The sequence below is a fragment of the Scyliorhinus canicula genome, chromosome 24 (genome assembly GCF_902713615.1).
Source record: "Scyliorhinus canicula chromosome 24, sScyCan1.1, whole genome shotgun sequence".
Classification (NCBI taxonomy): Eukaryota; Metazoa; Chordata; class Chondrichthyes; order Carcharhiniformes; family Scyliorhinidae; genus Scyliorhinus; species Scyliorhinus canicula.
In genome coordinates, this window is record NC_052169.1 from 20,099,730 (window position 1) to 20,120,227 (window position 20,498).

Sequence of the window (20,498 nt, forward strand, 5' to 3'; positions counted from 1 at the left end):
GGAACTCCAAATTCATATTATGCGAAGAGAGTGCTAATTGGTTGGCTAGTGGACTCTGATTGGTAGAGGCACTGCCTCAGAGAGTGCACCAGTTGATGGTGACTGACAGTTAACTGTCGAGCATTGTTTGAAATTTAGACCAGGCAGTTTGACTCTGGCCAAGGCATTCCCCATTGCTTCTAGCATGGCAACGCCTCTACCAATCAGAGTCTGCTTGCCAACCAATCAACCCTCTCCCATACAGTAAAGATTTGTTGTTTCCCCTGACATTGGTATTCTTGTGAATTTTCCTGATGAGTGCAAGACGAAAAGTTTTGGCAAAAGTTTTTTCCAGCAATATTCAAATTCTGTACTATCAAATGGGTAAATATTATTTTGTGCATTGAGATGGCGTGTTAAAAACATATTTTGTGGGACATTTAGACAACATGGTGTAACATATGGAATTTTATACACCCTCTTCCCACCTTACGATGAAGCGACCTGTCTCTCTCTCTTGCAGTTGATGCTCTCTGAATGGCTGGTGGATGTACCTGGTGAACTGGTTGAAGACTGGCTGCTGGTGGTCTGTCCTGTTGGCAAGAGGACCCTCATTGTAGCTTCTAGAGTAAGTGCTGAACATTCAAAGTCCTCCCTACTCTGAGCGATTGGTCAAGCCTAGTTGCTGCCCTTCGACCTAAATTCTCACAGCATGCTGCCCTTATCAGCAGTTGTGATATCTGTGCAGTATTTATGGTTGCGCGGAACGGCACGGTGGCGCAGTGGGTTAGCACTGCGGCCTCACGGCGCTGAGGTCCCAGGTTCGATCCCGGCTCTGGGTCACTGTCCGTGTGGAGTTTGCACATTCTCCCTGTGTTTGCGTGGGTTTCGCCCCCACAACCCAAAGAGGTGCAGGGTAGGTGGATTGGCCACGCTAAATTGCCCCTTAATTGGGGGGGAAAAAAAGAATTGGGTACTTTAAATTGATACAAAAAAAGAGCAGGTGAGAAGTGAGACCAAGAGCTTTGCGATGGGTTGACTTACTAATGGTTTTTGTTGGATCTGATTTGGTCAGGGGAGCACCGCAGCATACACGCGAAGCGGCTTCTGCGTGAACAGGTTTCCCTCGCTCCTCCCTGGTGGCAATCGGCACAACTCCGCCACAGGCAAAGGTAAGCACCCTTAAATAATATATTATTTTAAATAAGCTTGGTCGAGTTAAGCAGAAAGATCCGCCCAAGACAGTGAAAATTGAGTGCAGACGGACTAGTTTTACAACGTACAAAGAGGGCCATTCAGCCCCTCATGCCGATACTGGTTCTCTGAAAGAGCTATATGAACTTGGACCCCTTCCTGCCACCCCTGTTTTTCCTCATAGAATTGTTACAAAAGAGGAGGAGGCCATTCAGCCCATTGTACCTGTGACCACCTCTCTGTAAGAGCACTTTACCTGGTCCCACTTCCTACCTGTCTTCCAGTAGCCCTGCACATTCTTCATTTTCCTCAGCGCAGCACAGTGGGTTAGCCCTGTTGCCTCACGGCGCTGAGGTCCCAAGTTCGATCTGGCTCTGGGTCACTGTCCGTGTGGAGTTTGCACATTCTCCCCGTGTTTGCGTGGGTTTCGCCCCCACAACCCAAAGATGTGCAGGGTAGATGGATTGGCCATGCTAAATTGCCCCTTAATTGGATAAAATGAATTGGGTACTCTAAATTTAAAACAAAATACAAAAAAAATCCAACCTGGCTCCACCGCGCTCTTAGACAGTGCATTTCTTTTTTACATTAAAGTTAGAGTACCCAATTCATTTTTTTCCAATGTTCTCCCTTTTTAAAAAAGATTTCCGGATTCTGGTCCCACCACTGTTTTGGGAAGAATTCTATTTTGTACAAACCCAGCATGAAAAGTATTATTGTAACCTCTCCCTTCGTTCTTCTGTGATGATTTCATATCAACACCCTCTAATTATCAACAACTCCCCGACCAGTTGAGACAGTTTTCCTCCAATTATTCTATCAAAAACTCTTCCACATTATGAATATAGTCCCCACCACGAGTTGTCGGCATGTTTGGTGTTGGTGAGGTTTGCCCACAAATGCAATAGGTGGCAAAATCATACGGTCACCAACATACTTAAAAAAATTAGACAATCTCCCTTTCGCAGCCACCTCCTAATTGTTGGTGGTTGTGTCAGAATCTCAGAACTGAGGTGATTGCGGTTTGACAAGGTGCCAACAGCTGACTGAAATTGCAGCTTGAAATCCCGACTCCCTGAAATCAGCAGGGGTTTTGTGATGTACAGGGTAAGCATTTAGAATCATAAAATCCCCACAGTGCAGAAGGAGGCCATTTGGCCCATTGAGTCTGCACCGACCCTCTGTAAAAGCACCCGGCCTAAGTACACTTCCCCGCAACCCCACCTAACCTTTTTGGACACTGAGAGGCAATTTAGCACGGTCAATCCACCTACCCTGCACATCTTTGGACTGTGGGAGGAAACCGGAGCACCCGGCGGAAACCAACACAGACACGGGGAGGACGTGCAAACTCCACTCAGTCGTTCACCTAATGCCGGATTTGAACCCGGGTCCGTGGCGCTGTGAGGTAGCAGTGCGAGCCACCGTGCCGCTCTTATTGAACTGATTGGAGTAATAGAAAAATGGTGGATGGGACTTACTGGCCGTTCATGCTGGTGGTATATTACAGTCCTGCCAACGTCGCACCCCGGCTGCAGGTTTTGTGGTGGTAAGGGGTATGCTCAACAGGAAACGCTGTTGACAACAGAGGGTCCAGAAGTTCCCACCACCAGCCACTGGCGCGCACCCGCTGCCAATGCAGAACACGCTGCGAAACGGCAGGATCGTCCCAACCAGTGCCTATGTAATTGATATGTATCGCGATGGAATATAGGATATAGCTGCTGTTGATGAGCATCAACAATTTAAATAATCTTTATTGTCACTAGTAGACTTACATTAACACTGCAATGACGTTACTGTGAAAAGCCCCTAGTCGCCACATTCCGGCGCCTGTTCGGGTACACAGAGGGAGAATTCAGAATGTCTATGTTACCCAACAGCACGTCTTTCGGGACTTGTGGGAGAAAACTGGAGTACCCGGAGGAAACCCACGGGGAAAACGTGCCGACTCCGCACAGACAGTAACCCAAGCAGGGAATCTGGTACCTTGGAGCTGTGAAGCAACAATGCTACCCACTGTGCTACTGTGCTGTTCTAATGATAGAGAGAGAGAGAGAGAGAGTGCTTCGATCAGATCCAGTGTTCATGCTTGCTTTCTGAAAGGGTTGAAAATACTGACTTCAGTAAGAACCATGGCCGATAATGTCATTTACGTTTTGTTTTGCACGTGCTTTGTGTGCCAGTGGGCAGTGAAGCTAATCCCAGTGTCCGCCCCAACCTCGGGCGCGCCTCAGACCTTGGTCTGCGTGTCTCAGTATTGCACCATCCTTCATCAGCTCTCTGGCTGTGTAGAAGGAAAGGACGAAGGAGTGAATCGAAACAACCCGCTCTTGCATGGAAGCAGCATGGGCTCGACAGGCTGAATGGCCTCCTGTAACCGGGCAGCACGGTAGCATTGTGGATAGCACAAATGCTTCACGGCTCCAGGGTCCCAGGTTCGAATCCCGGCTTGGGTCACTGTCTGTGTGGAGTCTGCACGTTCTCCCCGTGTGTGCGTGGGTTTCTTCTGGGTGCTCCGGTTCCCTCCCATAGTCCAAAGATGTGCCGGTTAGGTGGATTGGCCATGCCAAATTGCCTATAGTGTCCAAAATTGCCCTTAGTGTTGGGTGGGGTTACTGGGTTATGGGGTTAGGGTGGAGGTGTTGACCTTGGGTAGGGTGCTTTTTTCAAGAGCTGGTGCAGACTCGATGGGCTGAATGGCCTCCTTCTGCACTGTAAATTCAATGAAAATTCTATGATTCCGTTCTTCCTGGTCATTATTTAACCCTCAACCAGCACCACTAAAAAGAAACCGATGCCATGATTGTTATCTGATTGCTGTTTCTGGGAGCTTGCTGTACTCACATAGGTTCCTAATGTTTCCCACATTACAACAGTTGTTAATTGTATGTAACCGTTATTTAATGATGAGCAGGCGGTTTGCATTAATTGTAGATTCATTTGTGCTGCTATAAGTGGAACAGACTGAAACTATGGGGGTTGGGTAAGGAGGCGCATGCTTGTGATGCGTATCTCCTTAAATAAATGCTTATAAAATTCTTGAAAGATTGGCCTTAGTTCTGTCCTTCGGCACATGACTTTACGCTTTATAACTACAGTGACTGCAGTTCAAAAGAGCTTCACTAGCTTTAAAGCACTTTGAAGAAGCAGAGGTGGGGATGCAAGTCCTCTCTTTTATTCATTGATCAGGTCCTTTAACATTTCATTCCTTCGCAGTGTCCGGCACATTAACTGCTCTCTCTCAGTTGGCTGTGGAAGACTAGGAACTCTTTAATCAAATGTTGCATTTGTTAATTCAGAAGAATGAACTCACAGGGGATTTGATGGTTAGTTTTCATTAGCCTGAGCCCCCCCCCTGCCTGGATGTGATGCAATTGATTTGAGAGGCTTGTAATTGAGCTTTGGGGAGAATGTCTTTCTGGAATCTATTATCTTAATTATTGCTGTCTCTTGGACCTCCCTTTTCTAGATTACACCATATTGGACTGTATTTACAGCGAAGTGAACAGAACATTCTTTGTCTTAGACGTGATGTGTTGGAGGGGTCACCCAGTCTATGATTGCCAGGTCCGTATGAAGACAATGAAAATAAAGTTCCCCTCTCCCTCTCTCTTTCGCTCTCTTTCTCTCTCTCTCTCTTTCTTTATCTCTCTCTTTATTTCTCTCTCTCTCTCTTTCTTTCTCTCTCTCTTTCTTTCTCTCTCTCTTTCTTTCTCTCTCTCTTTCTCACTCTCTTTCTTTCTCTCTCTCTCTCTCTCTCCCTTTCTCTCTCCCTTTCTCCTTTCTCTCCTTTCTCTTTATTTCTCTCTCTTCTCTATTTCTTTCTCTTTTCCTCTCTCTTTTTTCTCTTTCTCTCCCTTTCTGTTTCTCTCTATCTCTTTCTCTTTCTTTCTCTCTCTCTCTTTCTTTCTCTCACTCTCTCTCTTTCTTTCTCTCTCTTTTTCTCTCGCTCTGTCTCTCTCTCTTTCTCGCTTTCTTTCTCTCTTTATCTCTCAATCTTTCTTTCTTTCTCTCAATCTTTCTTTCTCACTCTTTCTTTCTCTCTCTCTTTCTCTTTATTGTGGTTCATGATTCATATTAAGAAGTCAGGTGAATTCACCTGAGGAAGGAGCAGTGCTCCGAAAGCTAGTGATTTGAAACAAACCTGTTGGACTTTAACCTGGTGTTGTAAGACTTCTTATTGTGCTCACCCCAGTCCAACGCCGGCATCTGCACATCATGATTCATATGAAATGGGAGATGTCTTTAAGATGTTTTGTCTATTTAACAAGGTCTGTGCCAAACGCACATCTTGAATGGGCCAAGATTAAAAACAAATCGGGTCCATTTTCGAACGAGTGTGGATTTTGACATTAAATATCAGCTTGGTTCACTGATAGTGAGCCTTGTCTTTGAGTCTGAACTTCAGAGTTCCAAGGCTTCATCGCCCTGCACAAGCAATGCAAAAGACCCCTTGACAGGAGGAAGAGGAGAGGGGGAGTACTTGTGTCCTGGCCGGCATCTAACGCTCTCAAAATCACTGTGGGGGAGGGGGGGGGGGGGGGGGTCATCGAGTCATTTATCACTTTGCTCTTTGGAAATGGGGCTGGTTTAGCACAGTGGGCTAAACAGCTGACTTGTAATGCAGAACAAGGCCAGCAGTGCGGGTTCAATTCCCGTACCGGCCTCCCCGAACAGGCGCCGGAATGTGGCGATGAGGGGCTTTTCACAGTAACTTCATCGAAGCCTAATTGTGACAGTAAGCAATTATTATTATGGGGATGGTATAGCACAGGGCTAAAGAGCTGGCTTTTAAAGCAGACCAAGGCAGGCTAGCAGCACTGTTCAATTCCCGTACCAGCCTCCCCGAACAGGTGCCGGAATGTGGCGACTAGGGGCTTTTCAAAGTAACTTCATTTGAAGCCTACTTGTGACAATAAGCGATTTTCATTTCATTTCATGTTCTCATACCAATTGGGTGCCATCTTGCTTGCCAAATAAAAGGAACCCACTTCAAAATGTAGTTTGTTTTGAAGTGCTTTGGGGGATGATCAGGTGCTGCATTAATGCAGATTCTTTAGTGAGTTTGGAAATGATCATCATATTAATAATTTTTTTTAATTGCTATTTTTTAAATCAACAGACAGAATTCCGATTCTTCTGGCTTCAGTCAAAATTGCAAGAGGAAGGCGAGAATCTGGCTCAGATTGCGTCCCGAAATCCAGTGAGTGTTCCCACTTTTTTTGTGCCGAGATTTGCAGTCTCCAGTCTGAGCGGATGGGTTCCCCTCATACGGAGATCACTGACAGACTAAAATGAGCTAAAGTAAGTTATTTCCAGACACAGTATGAAACAGCAGTGTCCTCACGGTGCCGAGGTCCCGGGTTCGATCCCGGCTCTGGGTCACTGTCCGTGTGGAGTTTGCACATTCTCCCCGTGTCTGCCTGGGTCTCACCCCCCCAACCCAAAGATGTGTAGGGTTGGTGGATTGGCCACGCTAAATTGCCCCTTAATTGGGGGGGAAGGAAAACAATACATCAGTATCCTTTCCCCAGTTGCTCTGGGTCTCGATCAGGCCTGGTAGATTGGGATCAAAGTCTCTCCTTTTAAAAGGTTGGACAGACCATTGGGAATACACCATGTTCGACTGCCCGTAATCTTGGCCCCTAACTTGTCATTTCCCAGTTGAATAATAAGGGCAATAAATGACGAATAAATGTAATTTTAAAGAGTTAAAGATTTGCTTAATTTGTTTGGAATTGAGCGCTGAGGACTCTGGTTCGATCCTGGCCCCGGTTCACTGTCTGTGTAGAGTTTGCATATTCTCCCCGTGTCTGTGTAGGTCTCATCCCCACAATCTAAAGATGTGCAGGGCTGGCAATGCTAAATTGCCCCTTAATTGGAAAAGCTTGAATTGGGCACTTTAAATTCTTTGGAATTTTAAAAGATTATTTGGAATTGAGGCACATTATGGGGGACAGTGCAGAGGGAGCTCGAGTCCCAAAGCATATTGCATCTCGAGTCTTTTGTTGTTGAAATTATTGCCATTCCCTCAGACTGATCACCTAGACTTGATGAGCAGAGAATTACTTTTCCTTCAGCTATCCTGGACCTTTCTGTAACAACACAGATGGTCAGGCTGTGAAGAGTAGAATCACAGAACCGAGACTTTTGAAAGTTGCAAGCTTTTAGTTACAAAGACGCATCTCCCATATTGTGCACCTCCGAAAAAAGCCGCTCTTTTAGCTGCCCCTTGTATTTGTGCACAGACGACCACCACCCCCGTTAATATCCACTGCCTGAATACTGTTCACAAACAGCTACCATTTTTTTTTTTAAATCCCAAATTAAATGGATAAATAGGTTTTATCTCAAAGGAACTGAAATAGAGCGAAATAAGTTATGTTCAAGTTTTACAGGAGTCTTGTCGAGACCTCATCTGGAGTCCACAGTTCGGTATTTGTGCAGTATGGATTCACCAGAATGATACCCAGACATAAAAAAATATGTTATGAGGAGATGTATAAAGTTGATTTGATCTAATCAAGATCTTTAAAATGTTGGAAGTATATATTTTTGTAGTGGGTGGCATGGTGGCGCACTGCTGTCTCATGGCGCTGAGGACCCGGGTTCGATCCCAGCCCCGGGTCACTGTCCGTGTGGTATTTGCACATTCTCTCCGTGTTTGCGTGGGTCCCGCCCCCACAACCCAAAGATGTGCAGGGGAGGTGGATTGGCCACACTAAATTGCCCCTTAATTGGGAAAAAAAATACTTGGGCACTCTAAATTCCCTAATTACCCTTTATTTTCTATATACATATACTTTTTTTGTGGCTGGAGTCTATGTAGCAAATCGTTGAAGCCAGCTGTCTTACCCAGGGTCAGGAACAAAATATTGTGGATGCTGGAAATCTACAATAGAAGCAGCGGGTCAGGTAGCTTCTGTTGAGGGAGAAACCAAATTAATGTTTCAGGTCGACAGTCTTTCACCAGAACGGGAAGAAGTTAGAGATGCAACGTGCTCCTTTTTTTATTTCAGTTCTACCCGAGCGGTTGTCTACTGTATCATTTTTCACTCCGGCAGTAAGATGGTTGGCATGGGAATGGGGGATATCACCTCGGTGAGGTGCACATTTGTTTCATGTATTTGGAATTCAGGTGGATTATATCGACGTGTTTGGAAACCCACTGCCCCACCCCAAATGTAAACGAACCTGCTGTTTGAACAAGGGACCTGTGACATCAAAGTAGGCAAGACTTTGCTCTGTCTCATCCACACAGCTGTAGAAGACATTAAGCAATACTGGAAAAGTAAACAAGGAGACATGTAAACAGGGACAGAATTTGGAAGTGAAGGAAAAACAAGTATTTTAACCCCATCCTGGAACCTTCCCTGTAACAACACAGATGGCCAGGCTGTGAAAGATTCAACAACAGAACCAAGACTGCCTAAAGCTGTCAGCTTTTGGTAACAGAGAAGCACCTCGCACATTGTGATCTGCCAACCAACAGCTGCTCTTTTAGCTGCCCCTTGTATATGAGCAACCCCCCCCCACCCCCAAAATCTCCCCCACGAATATCCACTGCCTGAATACTATTCAGGAACCCCTACCATAAAAACGCAAAATCAAGAAAGAAATAATTAAGGCAGTCACAGGAAAAGGAAATGAGATGGAGGGGTTGCAGAGATAGTGGTCTGAAATTGTTGAACTTAATGAGTCCGGAAGACTGTCACAAGCCTATTCGCCGGTTCGAGGAACAGCACCTCATTCGAGTGGTTGAGGTGAATAGTGAAGATGCATTTAAGGTGAGGCTGGATTGGCACACGAGAGAGAGAGAGAGATATACGGATAAAGGGTTATGCTAGCAAAGTTAGGAAGGAAAGAAGACCAGAGGTTTGAGTATGACATAAACGCTGGCATGAATTGGCTGGGCCGAATGGTCTGTTTCCATGCTGTATATTCTGTGCATCACAAAACAGCCCAGCTCCATACCATCTTTTTTTTGGTTTGCAAGCCAGGGTTGGGTTGTCATCGCTGTCGAAAGGTACAAAAGTGAATCTCTTTCTTTTCTCCGCAGTTTAAGTTTGTGGGCCTGCCAAATTCGCCGTGTGCACCAGACACCATTTGCCAGAGTTTGACTGCAAATTATCCATTTGAGGTAATCCAAAGTGTTTGAAGAGAGTTTGTGTAGTGTGTATATATCGATTTGTTTCATTCAGTCCCCTCTTCCCAAGGTTCTATTTTTATTCCTGCGTTTTTCTCCTGAAGACATGGCAGCACGGTAGCATGGTGGTTAGCATAAATGCTTCACAGCTTCAGGGTCCCAGGTTTGATTCCCGGCTTGGGTCACTGTCTGTGTGGAGTCTGCACGTCCTCCCCGTGTGTGCGTGGGTTTCCTCCGGGTGCTCTGGTTTCCTCCCACAGTCCAAAGATGTGCGGGTTAGGTGGATTGGCCATGCTAAATTGCCCGTAGTGTCCTAAAAAGTAAGGTTAAGGGGGGGGGGGGGGGGGGGGGGGGGGGGGGGGGTTGTTGGGTTAGGGTATAGGGTGGATACGTGGGTTTGAGTAGGGTGATCATTGCTCGGCACAACATCGAGGGCCGAAGGGCCTGTTCTGTGCTGTACTGTTCTATGTTCTAAGACAGCAGCCTGTATTATTCTGGCTGTTGTTTCCATGCTAGCGCTGGCCCGTTCGTTTTGTTTAAGGCTCAGCCAGAATAATATTCCCTGGCGAATCTCAGCTCCTGCCCACCCCCAAATGAATCCAGTTAAAAATAATAATAATCGCTTATTGTCACAAGTAGCCTCAATGAAGTTACTGTGAAAAGCCCCTAGTCGCCACATTCCGGCGCCTGTTCGGGGAGGCCGGTACGGGACTTGAACCCGCGCTGCTGCCTTGTTCTGCATTACAAGCCAGCTGTTTAGCCCACTGTGCTAAACCAGCCACATTTTACGGTGGAGAAAAATGTCAAAGTTAAAAATGAAACCTGTGGTGAACCTGGTGAATCCTCTGTGAATTCCCCTCTGATCGTAGGGGAATTGTTGTGTACCAAATCCTCCATTTTCAGAATGCCTTCCATCCCCGTCTCGTGTCCTTTTTTAAAATAAATTGTTTGATGGAACGTGAGCGTTTCAGGCTCGGCCAGCACTGACTGCCCATCCCTAATTGCCCATCCCTAATTGCCCTTTAGACGATGGTGTTGAACCCCCTTCCTGAACCGCTGTGGTGTCAGCACACCCACAGTGCAGTTAGGGAGTCCCGAGATATCAATCCAGCCACACTGAAGAGACGCAATCTATTTCCAAGTCAAGATGATGAGTGGCTGATCTCTTGAGTCAGAAACCAAAGAGAAGGCGTTATCTCCAGTATCCTGACTCAGCAACTCTGAAACAGATACTTTGATCATTACCTCATTGGTGTCTTTGGGAGCTTGCTGTGCCTATATTGCCCACAATATAACAACAACTGGACTTCAGAAGGATATATTTGGCTGTAAAGCGCTTTGGGATGTCCAAAGTTGTGAGGTCTGCTAGCAGCACAGTGGTTAGCACTGTTGCTTCACAGCTCCAGGGTCCAGGGTGGGATTCCCGGTTTGGGTCACCGACTGTGCGGAGTCTGCACATTCTCCCTGTGTCTGTGTGAGTATCCTCCGGGTACTCCAGTGTCGTCCCACGAGTCTTGAAAGACGTGCTGTTAGGTAATTTGGGCATTCTGAATTCCCCCTCTCTGCACCCGAACAGGCGCCAGAATGTGGCGACTAGGGGCTTTTCATGGTAACTTCATTGCAGTGTTAATGGAAACCTATTTCTGACAAAGATTATTATAATTCACGGCGCCGAGGACCTGGGTCAGTCCCTGCCCTGGGTTGCTGTTCATGTGGAGTTTGCACAGTGGAACTAGTAATCCAGCGATCCAGGTTTATGCTCTGGGGATCTGAGTTCAAATCCCACCACAGCAGATGGTGAAATTTAAATTCAATTTTTTTAAAAAAGCAACCTGGATTTAAAAGTCTAATGGTGGCCATTGTTGATTGTCGTAAAATCCCATCTGGTTCACTAATGTTCCTTTGGGGAAGGAAATCTGCTTTTTAATAAAAGGCACTAAACTGGAACGAATAGCTCCTGGTCTGGTCTACATGATACTCCAGATCCACAGCAATGTGGTTGAGTCTTAATTACCGTCTGAAATGGTCCAGCAGTTACTGGGCCCAGCCATTGACGCCCATGTTCTCTTCTCTCTTCTGCTCCCTCTTTTCATGCTGATCAGATATTTATTCATTTAATGGGAGGCAAGGTTGCACAGTGGTTAGCACCGTTACTTCACAGCGCCGGGGACCCAGGTTCCATTCCGGCCTCAGGTGTGGAGTCTGCACGTTCTCCCAGTGTCTGCGTGGGTTTCCTCCGGGTGCTCCGGTTTCCCCCCACAGTCGAAGGATGTGCAGGTTAGGTGGATTTTTCATGATAAATTGCTCCTTAGATTAAATGGTTATTGGGATCGAGTGGGGGTGTGGGCTTGGGTGCAGTGCTCTTTCAGAGGGCTGATGCCGACTCGTTGGGTTGAATGGCCTCCTGCACTGTAGAGATCCTATGATTCTATGCTAAATATGAAGCTTGTGTGTACGGATGAATACCTTTAATAAACTGAGGTCCCACATTACGTTGGCCCCTCTTCCTCTCCCGAATCGGTGTGTGATCTGAATTGTGCATTGCAGGTGGATGGATTGCTGTTCTACCACAAACTGACTCACTACACCCCAGGGAGCACACCGCTGGTCGGCTGGCTGAAGCCGTACATGGTGGCCGACATCCTGGGACTGGCCGTGCCCACCTGCCCCTTGTCGGTGAAGCCCGAGTACGCCAACTCGCAAATGCAGCAGATCATCGAGCTGAAAAAGAACAAGGCCGGGGTGGACAGTGCCAGCCCAGGCAAGAAGGAGACCTGCAGATCAGGCCGGTACGAACTGGAGCATCTCTCCACTCCCAAAAAGGCCGGATCCTCACCCGCAAAAATGGAAATCACGAGCAAAATCGAAAGCTAAGCTCCGTGGACAGTGTAGTCCCCCTGCTGAAAACTCACTGAAGGAACAGAGGCTCCCAATTATTTATTTTTTAAAAGAAATAAACAGTTACATTTGAACTTCTGATAGGGCAGGCGATTATTGAACAGGAATGTTTGAGAGGAATAGTTTGGGGCTAGCTGTGCCTTTACTTGTCCCGCAGTTTAGCGGCAGGCGCAGTGATTCGGAGCAGGCACACGAAATATCTCCAGCTTCCACAGCGACTTTTGCCGCTTTTGAACCACCCTGCGTGAAGCTGGATGGTGAATCTTTTTAACAGCGGGGGAATCGGAATGACACTCGCCAGGAATGTCCCCGTAGTCGTGTACAGGGGCGTAGAGTTGTCGGGGTACCTGGGGAGAGTCGAGTGTGTTTTAGCGTTTGGGTTCCATCTTGAGCTGGAAGCTGTTCAGAGGCTGGAATTCTGAGTTGGTTTTTCTTCCAGCACTGCAGGTTAGGAATTTGGCGGACGATGTTTGTTTTTATTAACCTGGTCAATAGGGACACGAATAAAGCTGGCAGAGGGCCTGGAGACAGAAGCATAGGTTCATCAGTGCGCATCCCAGTAGGTGAAACATGCAGAGTTGGCCCCTTGCGAACCGGTTTGAAGATGTTCTTCCCCCTCAGCCCACTGGCACTGACAGAGCTTCCCTTGCCCGCCCGAGACTTGCAAAGCATGTTGGAATTGCGACATTAAACTTGGCTGCAATTCACTTCCTCCTGTACACTCTCAGCTATCCTCAGGGTCGTGGAAGGATCGAGACGAGACGCAATCTCACTCTTGGAGCAACACCGTCAATTTCAAAAAGACAAATGGATTGCTGAATTGATTAGGTCTGATGTCGCCCCTTGAAGCACCACCACTAATATATCTCTGTAGTAGTGTGACACTTTGGTTGAGAATTCTGTGTTGTTACTTTGTGCCTGTTATATTCCAAGTTGTTTGTTTCTAAAGGTTGATTTATCGCTTTGCTGTTCAGCCCCTGTGCTGAGGATGATTAATTGTGCTGCCTACAAGTCATGTGACCTGCTTTTTAATAAATCCGAAACCTCTCCTTGTAATACTTCTAATGCGCATGAATCGCAATGAATGGCCATCTCTATTCCTCCCTAATGTGATTATGTCTGCAGAACAAGGTTGGGAATCTAATCTGTCATCCTTGACGCCTTACTAGGGGGGAGGAGATGAGACGAGGGTCTCTGCAAGTGACGCCCCGCACAGCAGTTTGGATTGATGCTTCCTTTTCTAACAAGAACAATATTCCTGTAAACCATGATAGTGCAGCAAAATAACAAATAGTGGAAAAAGACTGGGGGGAGCTGAACTGAAGCATGTGCTTGACCTGACCACCACCACCAAGCAGGCATGCGCACACACACATACATGGTAGGATTTAATGCCCTTCCCTGGGGCATGTTTGACCTTCCAACCCCAAGTCCTTAACAGGGCAATTAGTACCCAATTAAGTGCTTCAGCTAGTGTTCGACCAAATGGAACCAGACACGCTGGACGCCTGAAAAGCAATCATTTTTGAGTTGCTTGCGCACCCCCCGGGGGTGGGAGGGATTCCTCGTTCAAAGACATGCTGTACCCGATGCAGAAGCTCAGCATCAGGCAGGAGAGGTCCGTGTGAGTCATGCCCTGGTTACCGAACTCCCTGCCCCCATCTCTCATAGAATCCCTACGATGCAGAGGGAGTGCCATTCGACCCATCAAGTCTGCACAGACCCTCTGGAAAAAGCACCCGACCTCGGCCCACTCCCCCGCCCTATCCCTGTAACCCCACCTAACACCATCTTTCGACACAAAGAGGCAATTTAGCATTGCCGATCCACCTAACCGGCACGTCTTTGGATTGTGGGAGGAAACTGGAGCACCCGGAGGAAACCCACACAGCCAAGTCACCCGAGGTCGGAATCAAACCCGGCTCCCTGGCGCTGTGAGGCAGCAGTGATAACCACCGTGCTGCCCCTACCACCCTCGTCCCACCCTCGCTCATCTGTGGCCTTCGACTCTGGCTGACCCTGGACCTCAGGCGGGTGTATTGTCGGGAGCGGCTGTGCCTCCCGCTGACACTGCTGAACAATAGGCAGGCTGGCAGCTCTTTGGCAGTGGAGTTTATTGCCCCATACAAAGTGTGATTTTAGTTTTCTGGTTGTGCAAATGTTTCAATTTTCTAGACCTTGTCAGAACGGAGGTGAGCCATGAAAAATGATTCATGCCTTTTGAGATATTCTTTCCACGCCTTCTACGCTAATTATTCGAATCATCAATAAGGGGGGGATGGTGGAGAAATGCCATTATAGATCACGTTGCTTTACTGATTCCATTGCCACCCAACAATGACATGTATTTAAATTGCTCCTTTCGTAGAATCGGGGTATCCCTCTTTGTTGTATCATTCCAGTCAGCCCATTGATTCAGCTCTTTTGAAGAGAGATCTTTTGAAGAGAGATCTATTTAGTCGCGTCCCACACTCTTCTACGTAACTGCAGTTTTTCTCCTAGTATTTATCCAATTGCCCTTTCAAAGCTGCTGGTGAATCAGCATCCTACCCAATCAGGGGCTACATTCCAAATCCTAACACTCAGTGCATTGGATTTGTTTATTGTCACGTGTACCCAGGTACAGTGAAAAGTATTTTTCTGCGAGCAAACATTATTTAGTACATGAAAAGAAAAGTAAAAGAATATACGTTGGTGGGCAACACAAGGTCCACAATGTTAATACATAGACACTGGCATCGGGTGAAGCATACAGGGGTGTAGTATTAATCAGGTCAGTCCATAAGAGGGTCGTTTAGGAGTCTGGTAACAGCAGGGAAGAAGCTGGTTTTGAATCTGTTTGTGCGTGTTCTCAGACTTTTGTATCATAATGTGGAGATGCCGGCGTTGGACTGAGGTGGGCACAGTAAGACGTCTTACACAATGTGGAGATGCCGGCGTTGGACTGGGGTGGGCACAGTAAGAAGCCTTACAACACCAGGTTAAAGTTCAACAGGTTTGTTTCGAATCACTAGCTTTCGGAGCATAGCTCCTTCCTCTTATATCATAGAAATAGTTGTTCTGCAGTACCTCAGGTTCGTTCTTTGGCAATCAGCCCAAATCCGTGCCCTCTGATTTATTTACCCTTCGTCCATTTAGCCCAGTCTGCACCGACCTTCTCAAGAGCACCCGACCTAGGCCTAATTCCCCCACCCTATCCCCATAACCCCACCTAGGGGCAATTTATCATGGCCAATCCACCTAACCTGCACATCCCTTTGGACTGTGGGAGGAAACCAGAGCACCCGGAGGAAAGACACAGGAAGAATGTGCAAACCACATAGACAGTCACCCGAGGTCGGAATCGAACCCAGATCTCTGGCTCCAGGAGGCAGCAGTGCTAACTGCTGTGCCACTGTGAAATAAAGTTTCTCTTTATTTGCATTATCTTTTCCCCGCCTTCTCCAAAGGAATCTCCGCCTTCCTCAGGTGTGGTGGTGAGAAGTGGGACAGAACCAGTGTTTCATGCAGGTTTAGCATAACTGAGAAACATAGTAATAACCTCTCGCGCATGTTCTGCCTTCCGATGGGATCCTGACTGATCTGTAGCTGAACTCCATTGTGTTCGGATGCCGGAGCAGACCCCGACATTTGTTCGGATACCAGACAAGAGCCCCAAGTATTTTTTTTTTAACTTGTAAAACTGAAGAACGGATACTTCACCCCAGGGGTAATGACTCAGACCAATAGGCATCTTTTATGTTAAAATAAATTTTAATTTAAACACATAATTAACCACATTGACATCAAAGCAAATGGCTTTGCAATTATCAATTAAACAGTTCTTAAACACAAGGGAAAACTTAAACTTCTTACCTATACCTGCTACTAACACCAATTAAGCAACTCTGTACTGTTCAAATGCCACTTATAAATAAAGTTAATAAACAAATTACTTGCCCAGTTGTGTAGACTTTTGCAGAGAGTTCTTTACAAGAGCAGATTTATTTCACTTCTGCTCAGCCTAGTAACATATGTTCAGCTTAAAATCCTTCTGTCTTAGACTCAAATCCTATGGCAAACTGCAAAGCTACAGATAGACCTGGATCGTCCCATTAATTACATAATCCCAGTAAGATGTCTAAATACAACCCCTCATAAATGATCTACTTTCCATCAATCGTAACTATCCCATTGGCCCTTTATTTGTAATCAAATAAATGGTTGGAATGAATCATGACCTCACCTTTCACGGCATCTTAATTACAGCGCTCTCTCTCCTATTCTCTGCCTCACTTTACAAAGCCCAGTATTTCATTGTTTCGTGATCTGCTTTGTTAACCTGCCCTCATCCGATAATTTGTGCACCACAATGTAGCTTGTGCTGATTCTCATTCTTCCTAACAAAATGTATCATCCCTCATTTTTTTGTACCTTGTGTCTGCCCATTCCCCCAGCCTGATCATAAAATCTCTATAGCGCAGAAGGAGGCCATTCGGCCCATCAGGTCTGCACCCACCCCTCGAAAGACCTATCTAAACCCAGTCCCGCCCTATTTCTGCAGCCCCACCCGAAGGGGCAATTTAGCATGGCCAACCCACCTAACCACATCTTTGGACTGTGGGAGGAAACTGGAGCACCAGAGGAAATTTAAATTTAGATTGACTGTCAAAACGTCAATTCTTCCTTCTATCTCTCTTTCTCTATAATTAAAAACTTTGCATCAGGGGGTGCCAGAAGAGTGACTTACCTGTCGGAGGGAAAGAGTCTCGTGTCTATTGAACATTGGCTCATATTTCATGACATCATCTCGCAGCAAAGGAGGCCATTCAGCCTATCCTGTTTGTGCTAGCTATTTTGAAAGAAATATCCAATTGGTCCTGCAGCCCTGCAAATATCTCCTCTGGCTGTACAGAAGTCCTCACTTAAAGCTGTTGAACAGTTTTTTAAGTGGAGTGACTTTAAGTGAATCATAGGTTCCCAGAGGAATCAATGTTAAAGCCAGAGTTTGGTTCCTTCAGACATTTGAAATAAAATGAAAATTGCTTATTGTCACAAGTAGGCTTCAAATGAAGTTACTGTGAAAAGTCCCTCGTCGCCACATTCCGGCGCCTGGAAATGGAAACATACAAGGTGAACTGTGCCACTCAAATAAGCAGCAAAATAAAATACAACATTAAATATAAAATAAGCGCAATGTAAAATACAATTAAATTATTTTTTAAAAGGTGTAATACTTCGGTACTTTTAGAATTTGATCCTGCTCCATCTAGTGGCGGAGGTCCCATACAGAGCCCAGGACTTCAGTGCGAGTTCAGAAGCCAAGTCAGGAGCCACTGAAGAACAGTCCACAAGGATGAAGGTAAGAACTGGAAAAACCACATGAGCAGACATCCACATAAGAGGACATCTGTCACAAAGAACATTAAAGTGAGACTTGCGACATTGAACAGATATAATGACACTGATTTTTTTTTTTAAACTTTTAAAAAAAATTTAGAGTACCCAATTTATTTTTTCCAATTAAGGGGCAATTTAGCATGGCCAATCCACCTACCCTGCACATCTTTTGGGTTGTGGGGGTGAAACCCACGCAAACACGGGGAGAATGCGCAAACTCCTCACGGATAGTGACCCAGGGCCAGGATTCGAACCCGGGTCCTCAGTGCCGTAGGCAGCAATGCTAACCACTGTGCCACCGTGCTGCCGACACTGATTTATTAATGTCAAGCGAGTTGACCTTGAGTTGAGGCTGACTGTACATCTCCATTCCCTTTTGAAATTATTACCAAATCTCCTTCCACCAGCTAGACAGGTTGATGTTCCAGGTCATCACAACAGCATTAAAAAAAAATGCTGCTCACTTATCAGAGAATTCCTGCAGGAGAAGGCCACTTGGCCCATCGGGTCCAGGGTCAGGCCCCCACCCTAACCTTTTGGACACAAAGGGATAATTTAGCATAGCCAATCCACCTAATCTGCACATTTTTGGACTGTGGGAGGAAACCCACACAGACTTATTGGAATTATTTTTTAAAATAAATTTAGAGTACCCAATTCATTGTTTCCAATTCAAGGGGCAATTTAGCGTGGCCAATCCAGCTACACTGCACATCTTTGGGTTGTGGGGGCGAAACCCATGCAAACACCGGGAGAATGTGCAAACTCCACACGGACAGTGACCCAGCGCCGGGATCGAACCTGGGACCTCGGCGCCGTGAGGCTGCAGGGCTAACCCACTGCGCCACGGTGCTGCCATGACTTATTGGAATTATTGACACACTTCAACTTCCTGTTTACAAAAAAATGAATCAATCACGCCCGTGAAAAAAAATGTCCACTCCCTTGAGTGACTGTATTTTTTTTTTTTAATTTAGATTACCCAATTATTTTTTTTTCCAATTAAGGGGCAATTTAGCGTGGCCAATCCACCTACTCTGCACATTTTTGGGTTGTGGGGGCGAAACCCACGCAGACACGGGGAGAATGTGTAAACTCCACACGGACAGTGACCCAGAGCCGGGATCGAACCTGGGACCTCAGCGCCGTGAGGCGGTTGTGCTAACCACTAGGCCACCGTGCTGCCCTTTGAGTGACTGTATTGGTGCCCCAACCCCTCCACTGTATCCACTTGACAAGTCAAACTCAGTAAAATTCTGCAAATGTAAAATCAAAGAAGTCACGAATAACTCCCTGCCCAGTCTTCCAATAGATTGGCACCTGACCCCTCGACTCCCCCAGCATATTCACTCCATAACGGAAAACTCAACTCTCCGTTCTGGGCTTGCCCCGGACTTGGAGAGTTCTGGGCAGCCTTCTTTGGGGTAATGTCCAAGGTTGTGGGGGTGAGAAGCCATGCCGGAGAGTGGCAATCTTCGGGGTATCAGAACAGCCAGAACTACACGTGGGGGAAGAGGGCCGACGCCCTAGCTTTTGCTTCCCGAATCGCACGCCGGAGAATCCTGCTCGGCTGGCGATCAGCAGCACCACCCGCAGCTGCAGACCTGGCGGAATTTCTCTGGAGAAGATAAAGTGCACCATCCGAGGGTCAAAGCACAGGGGCAGTTCGCCGGCCTGTTCCAAGACCTGTTCGAGACCAACAGCGACTAGGGAAAGAGTGAGGTGGGGGGGGGGGGAAGCACACACAGATACACAACTGTCAGAGGTACAAAGGGAAGGGGGGAGGAAGAGGGAAGGAACAATCACGAGAACCACAGGAAGAAGGGGGGCAGGAAGCTCTCCCCTCCCCCGAACCCACAAGGCCTGCAACAGAAACCATGGAAGGAAGGGGGGAAATGAGAGAACAGGAGCTCTGGGACAGAACACCCAGGACAAAAGAGTGGGGATGCCAAGGGAGGTTCAGGGAGGGTGGAGAGGTAATATACCAAGATGTTAAGTGGGGATCACTGGGTTACGGGGATAGGGTAGATATGTGGGCTTCAGGAGGGTGCTCTTTGTAAGGGCCGGTGCAGACTCGATGGGCTGAATGGCCTCCTGCACTGTAAATTCTATGATAAACGATTCTATGCATATAAGAACTGCATATACTGTACATATCGGATGCAAAGTTTTGTTATGTAAAAGTGAAAATGCCAATAAAAATATTTTTAAAAAAAAGGAAAACTGAACCCTCAAATCAGATCAGTCATGGGGGGGTCAGGGAGGGGGGGAGAGGTAATATACCAAGATGTTAAGTGGGGGTGACTGGGTTACGGGGATAGGGTAGATACGTGGGCTTCAGGAGGATGCTCTTTGTAAGGGCCGATGCAGACTCGATGGGCTGAATGGCCTCCTTCTGCACTGTAAATTCTATGATGTAATCGAAAGGCAGAGAAGGCGCACCCCCCCCCCCCCCCCCCCCCCCCCCCCCCAAAACCACCATTGCTCCCTGTTATCTGAATTGATACTTGCAGGAAGAAGAGTTCTGTGGATCTCCATGGCTGCCGGTCCAGTGGTTTGGAAGACTTCCCGCTTTGGAACCAGAGGCTGTAATGTGCAAGTGTCTCAGAGCAGCCGAATATTTACTCCTGGCAACAGAACCCTCCCTCTCCTCTCTAACCCAGATGCTTCTCTTCCACCCTGTCTCTCCTCCCTGCCTCCACTTCCTTCATCGATCGTAAATAAAGCAAAGCAGTGTTACAAAGCCAAAGTCTCCAGTAAAAAAGTTGAGAAGGTCTTTAAAACTGTGCAGGCAATGCAGATGGGCAGGGTCAGATGTTCCCCCTTGGGATCTGTGTTTTAAAACATGATTGATTTATTTGCTCACGTGTTTATTTTACATCTGGAAGTTTGGCAATCT

The 20,498-nt window shown here is 46.8% G+C and overlaps 1 protein-coding gene across 2 annotated transcripts in view; it reads left to right on the forward strand.

Moving 5' to 3' along the window:
* Window positions 1–20,498, forward strand: part of ptpn9a (protein tyrosine phosphatase non-receptor type 9a) — a 277,337-nt gene that overhangs the window by 22,994 nt on the left and 233,845 nt on the right. The window contains exons 4-9 of one of the 2 annotated variants that reach the window (XM_038784520.1): window positions 503–607; window positions 1,055–1,151; window positions 4,646–4,743; window positions 6,299–6,379; window positions 9,236–9,316; window positions 17,451–17,561. In XM_038784520.1, coding sequence (XP_038640448.1) covers window positions 503–607; window positions 1,055–1,151; window positions 4,646–4,743; window positions 6,299–6,379; window positions 9,236–9,316; window positions 17,451–17,561 — 573 coding nt within the window. Of the gene's footprint in view, window positions 1–502; window positions 608–1,054; window positions 1,152–4,645; window positions 4,744–6,298; window positions 6,380–9,235; window positions 9,317–11,869; window positions 13,279–17,450; window positions 17,562–20,498 lie in introns of those variants that run through there. The other variant, XM_038784523.1, reaches the window with a different exon arrangement.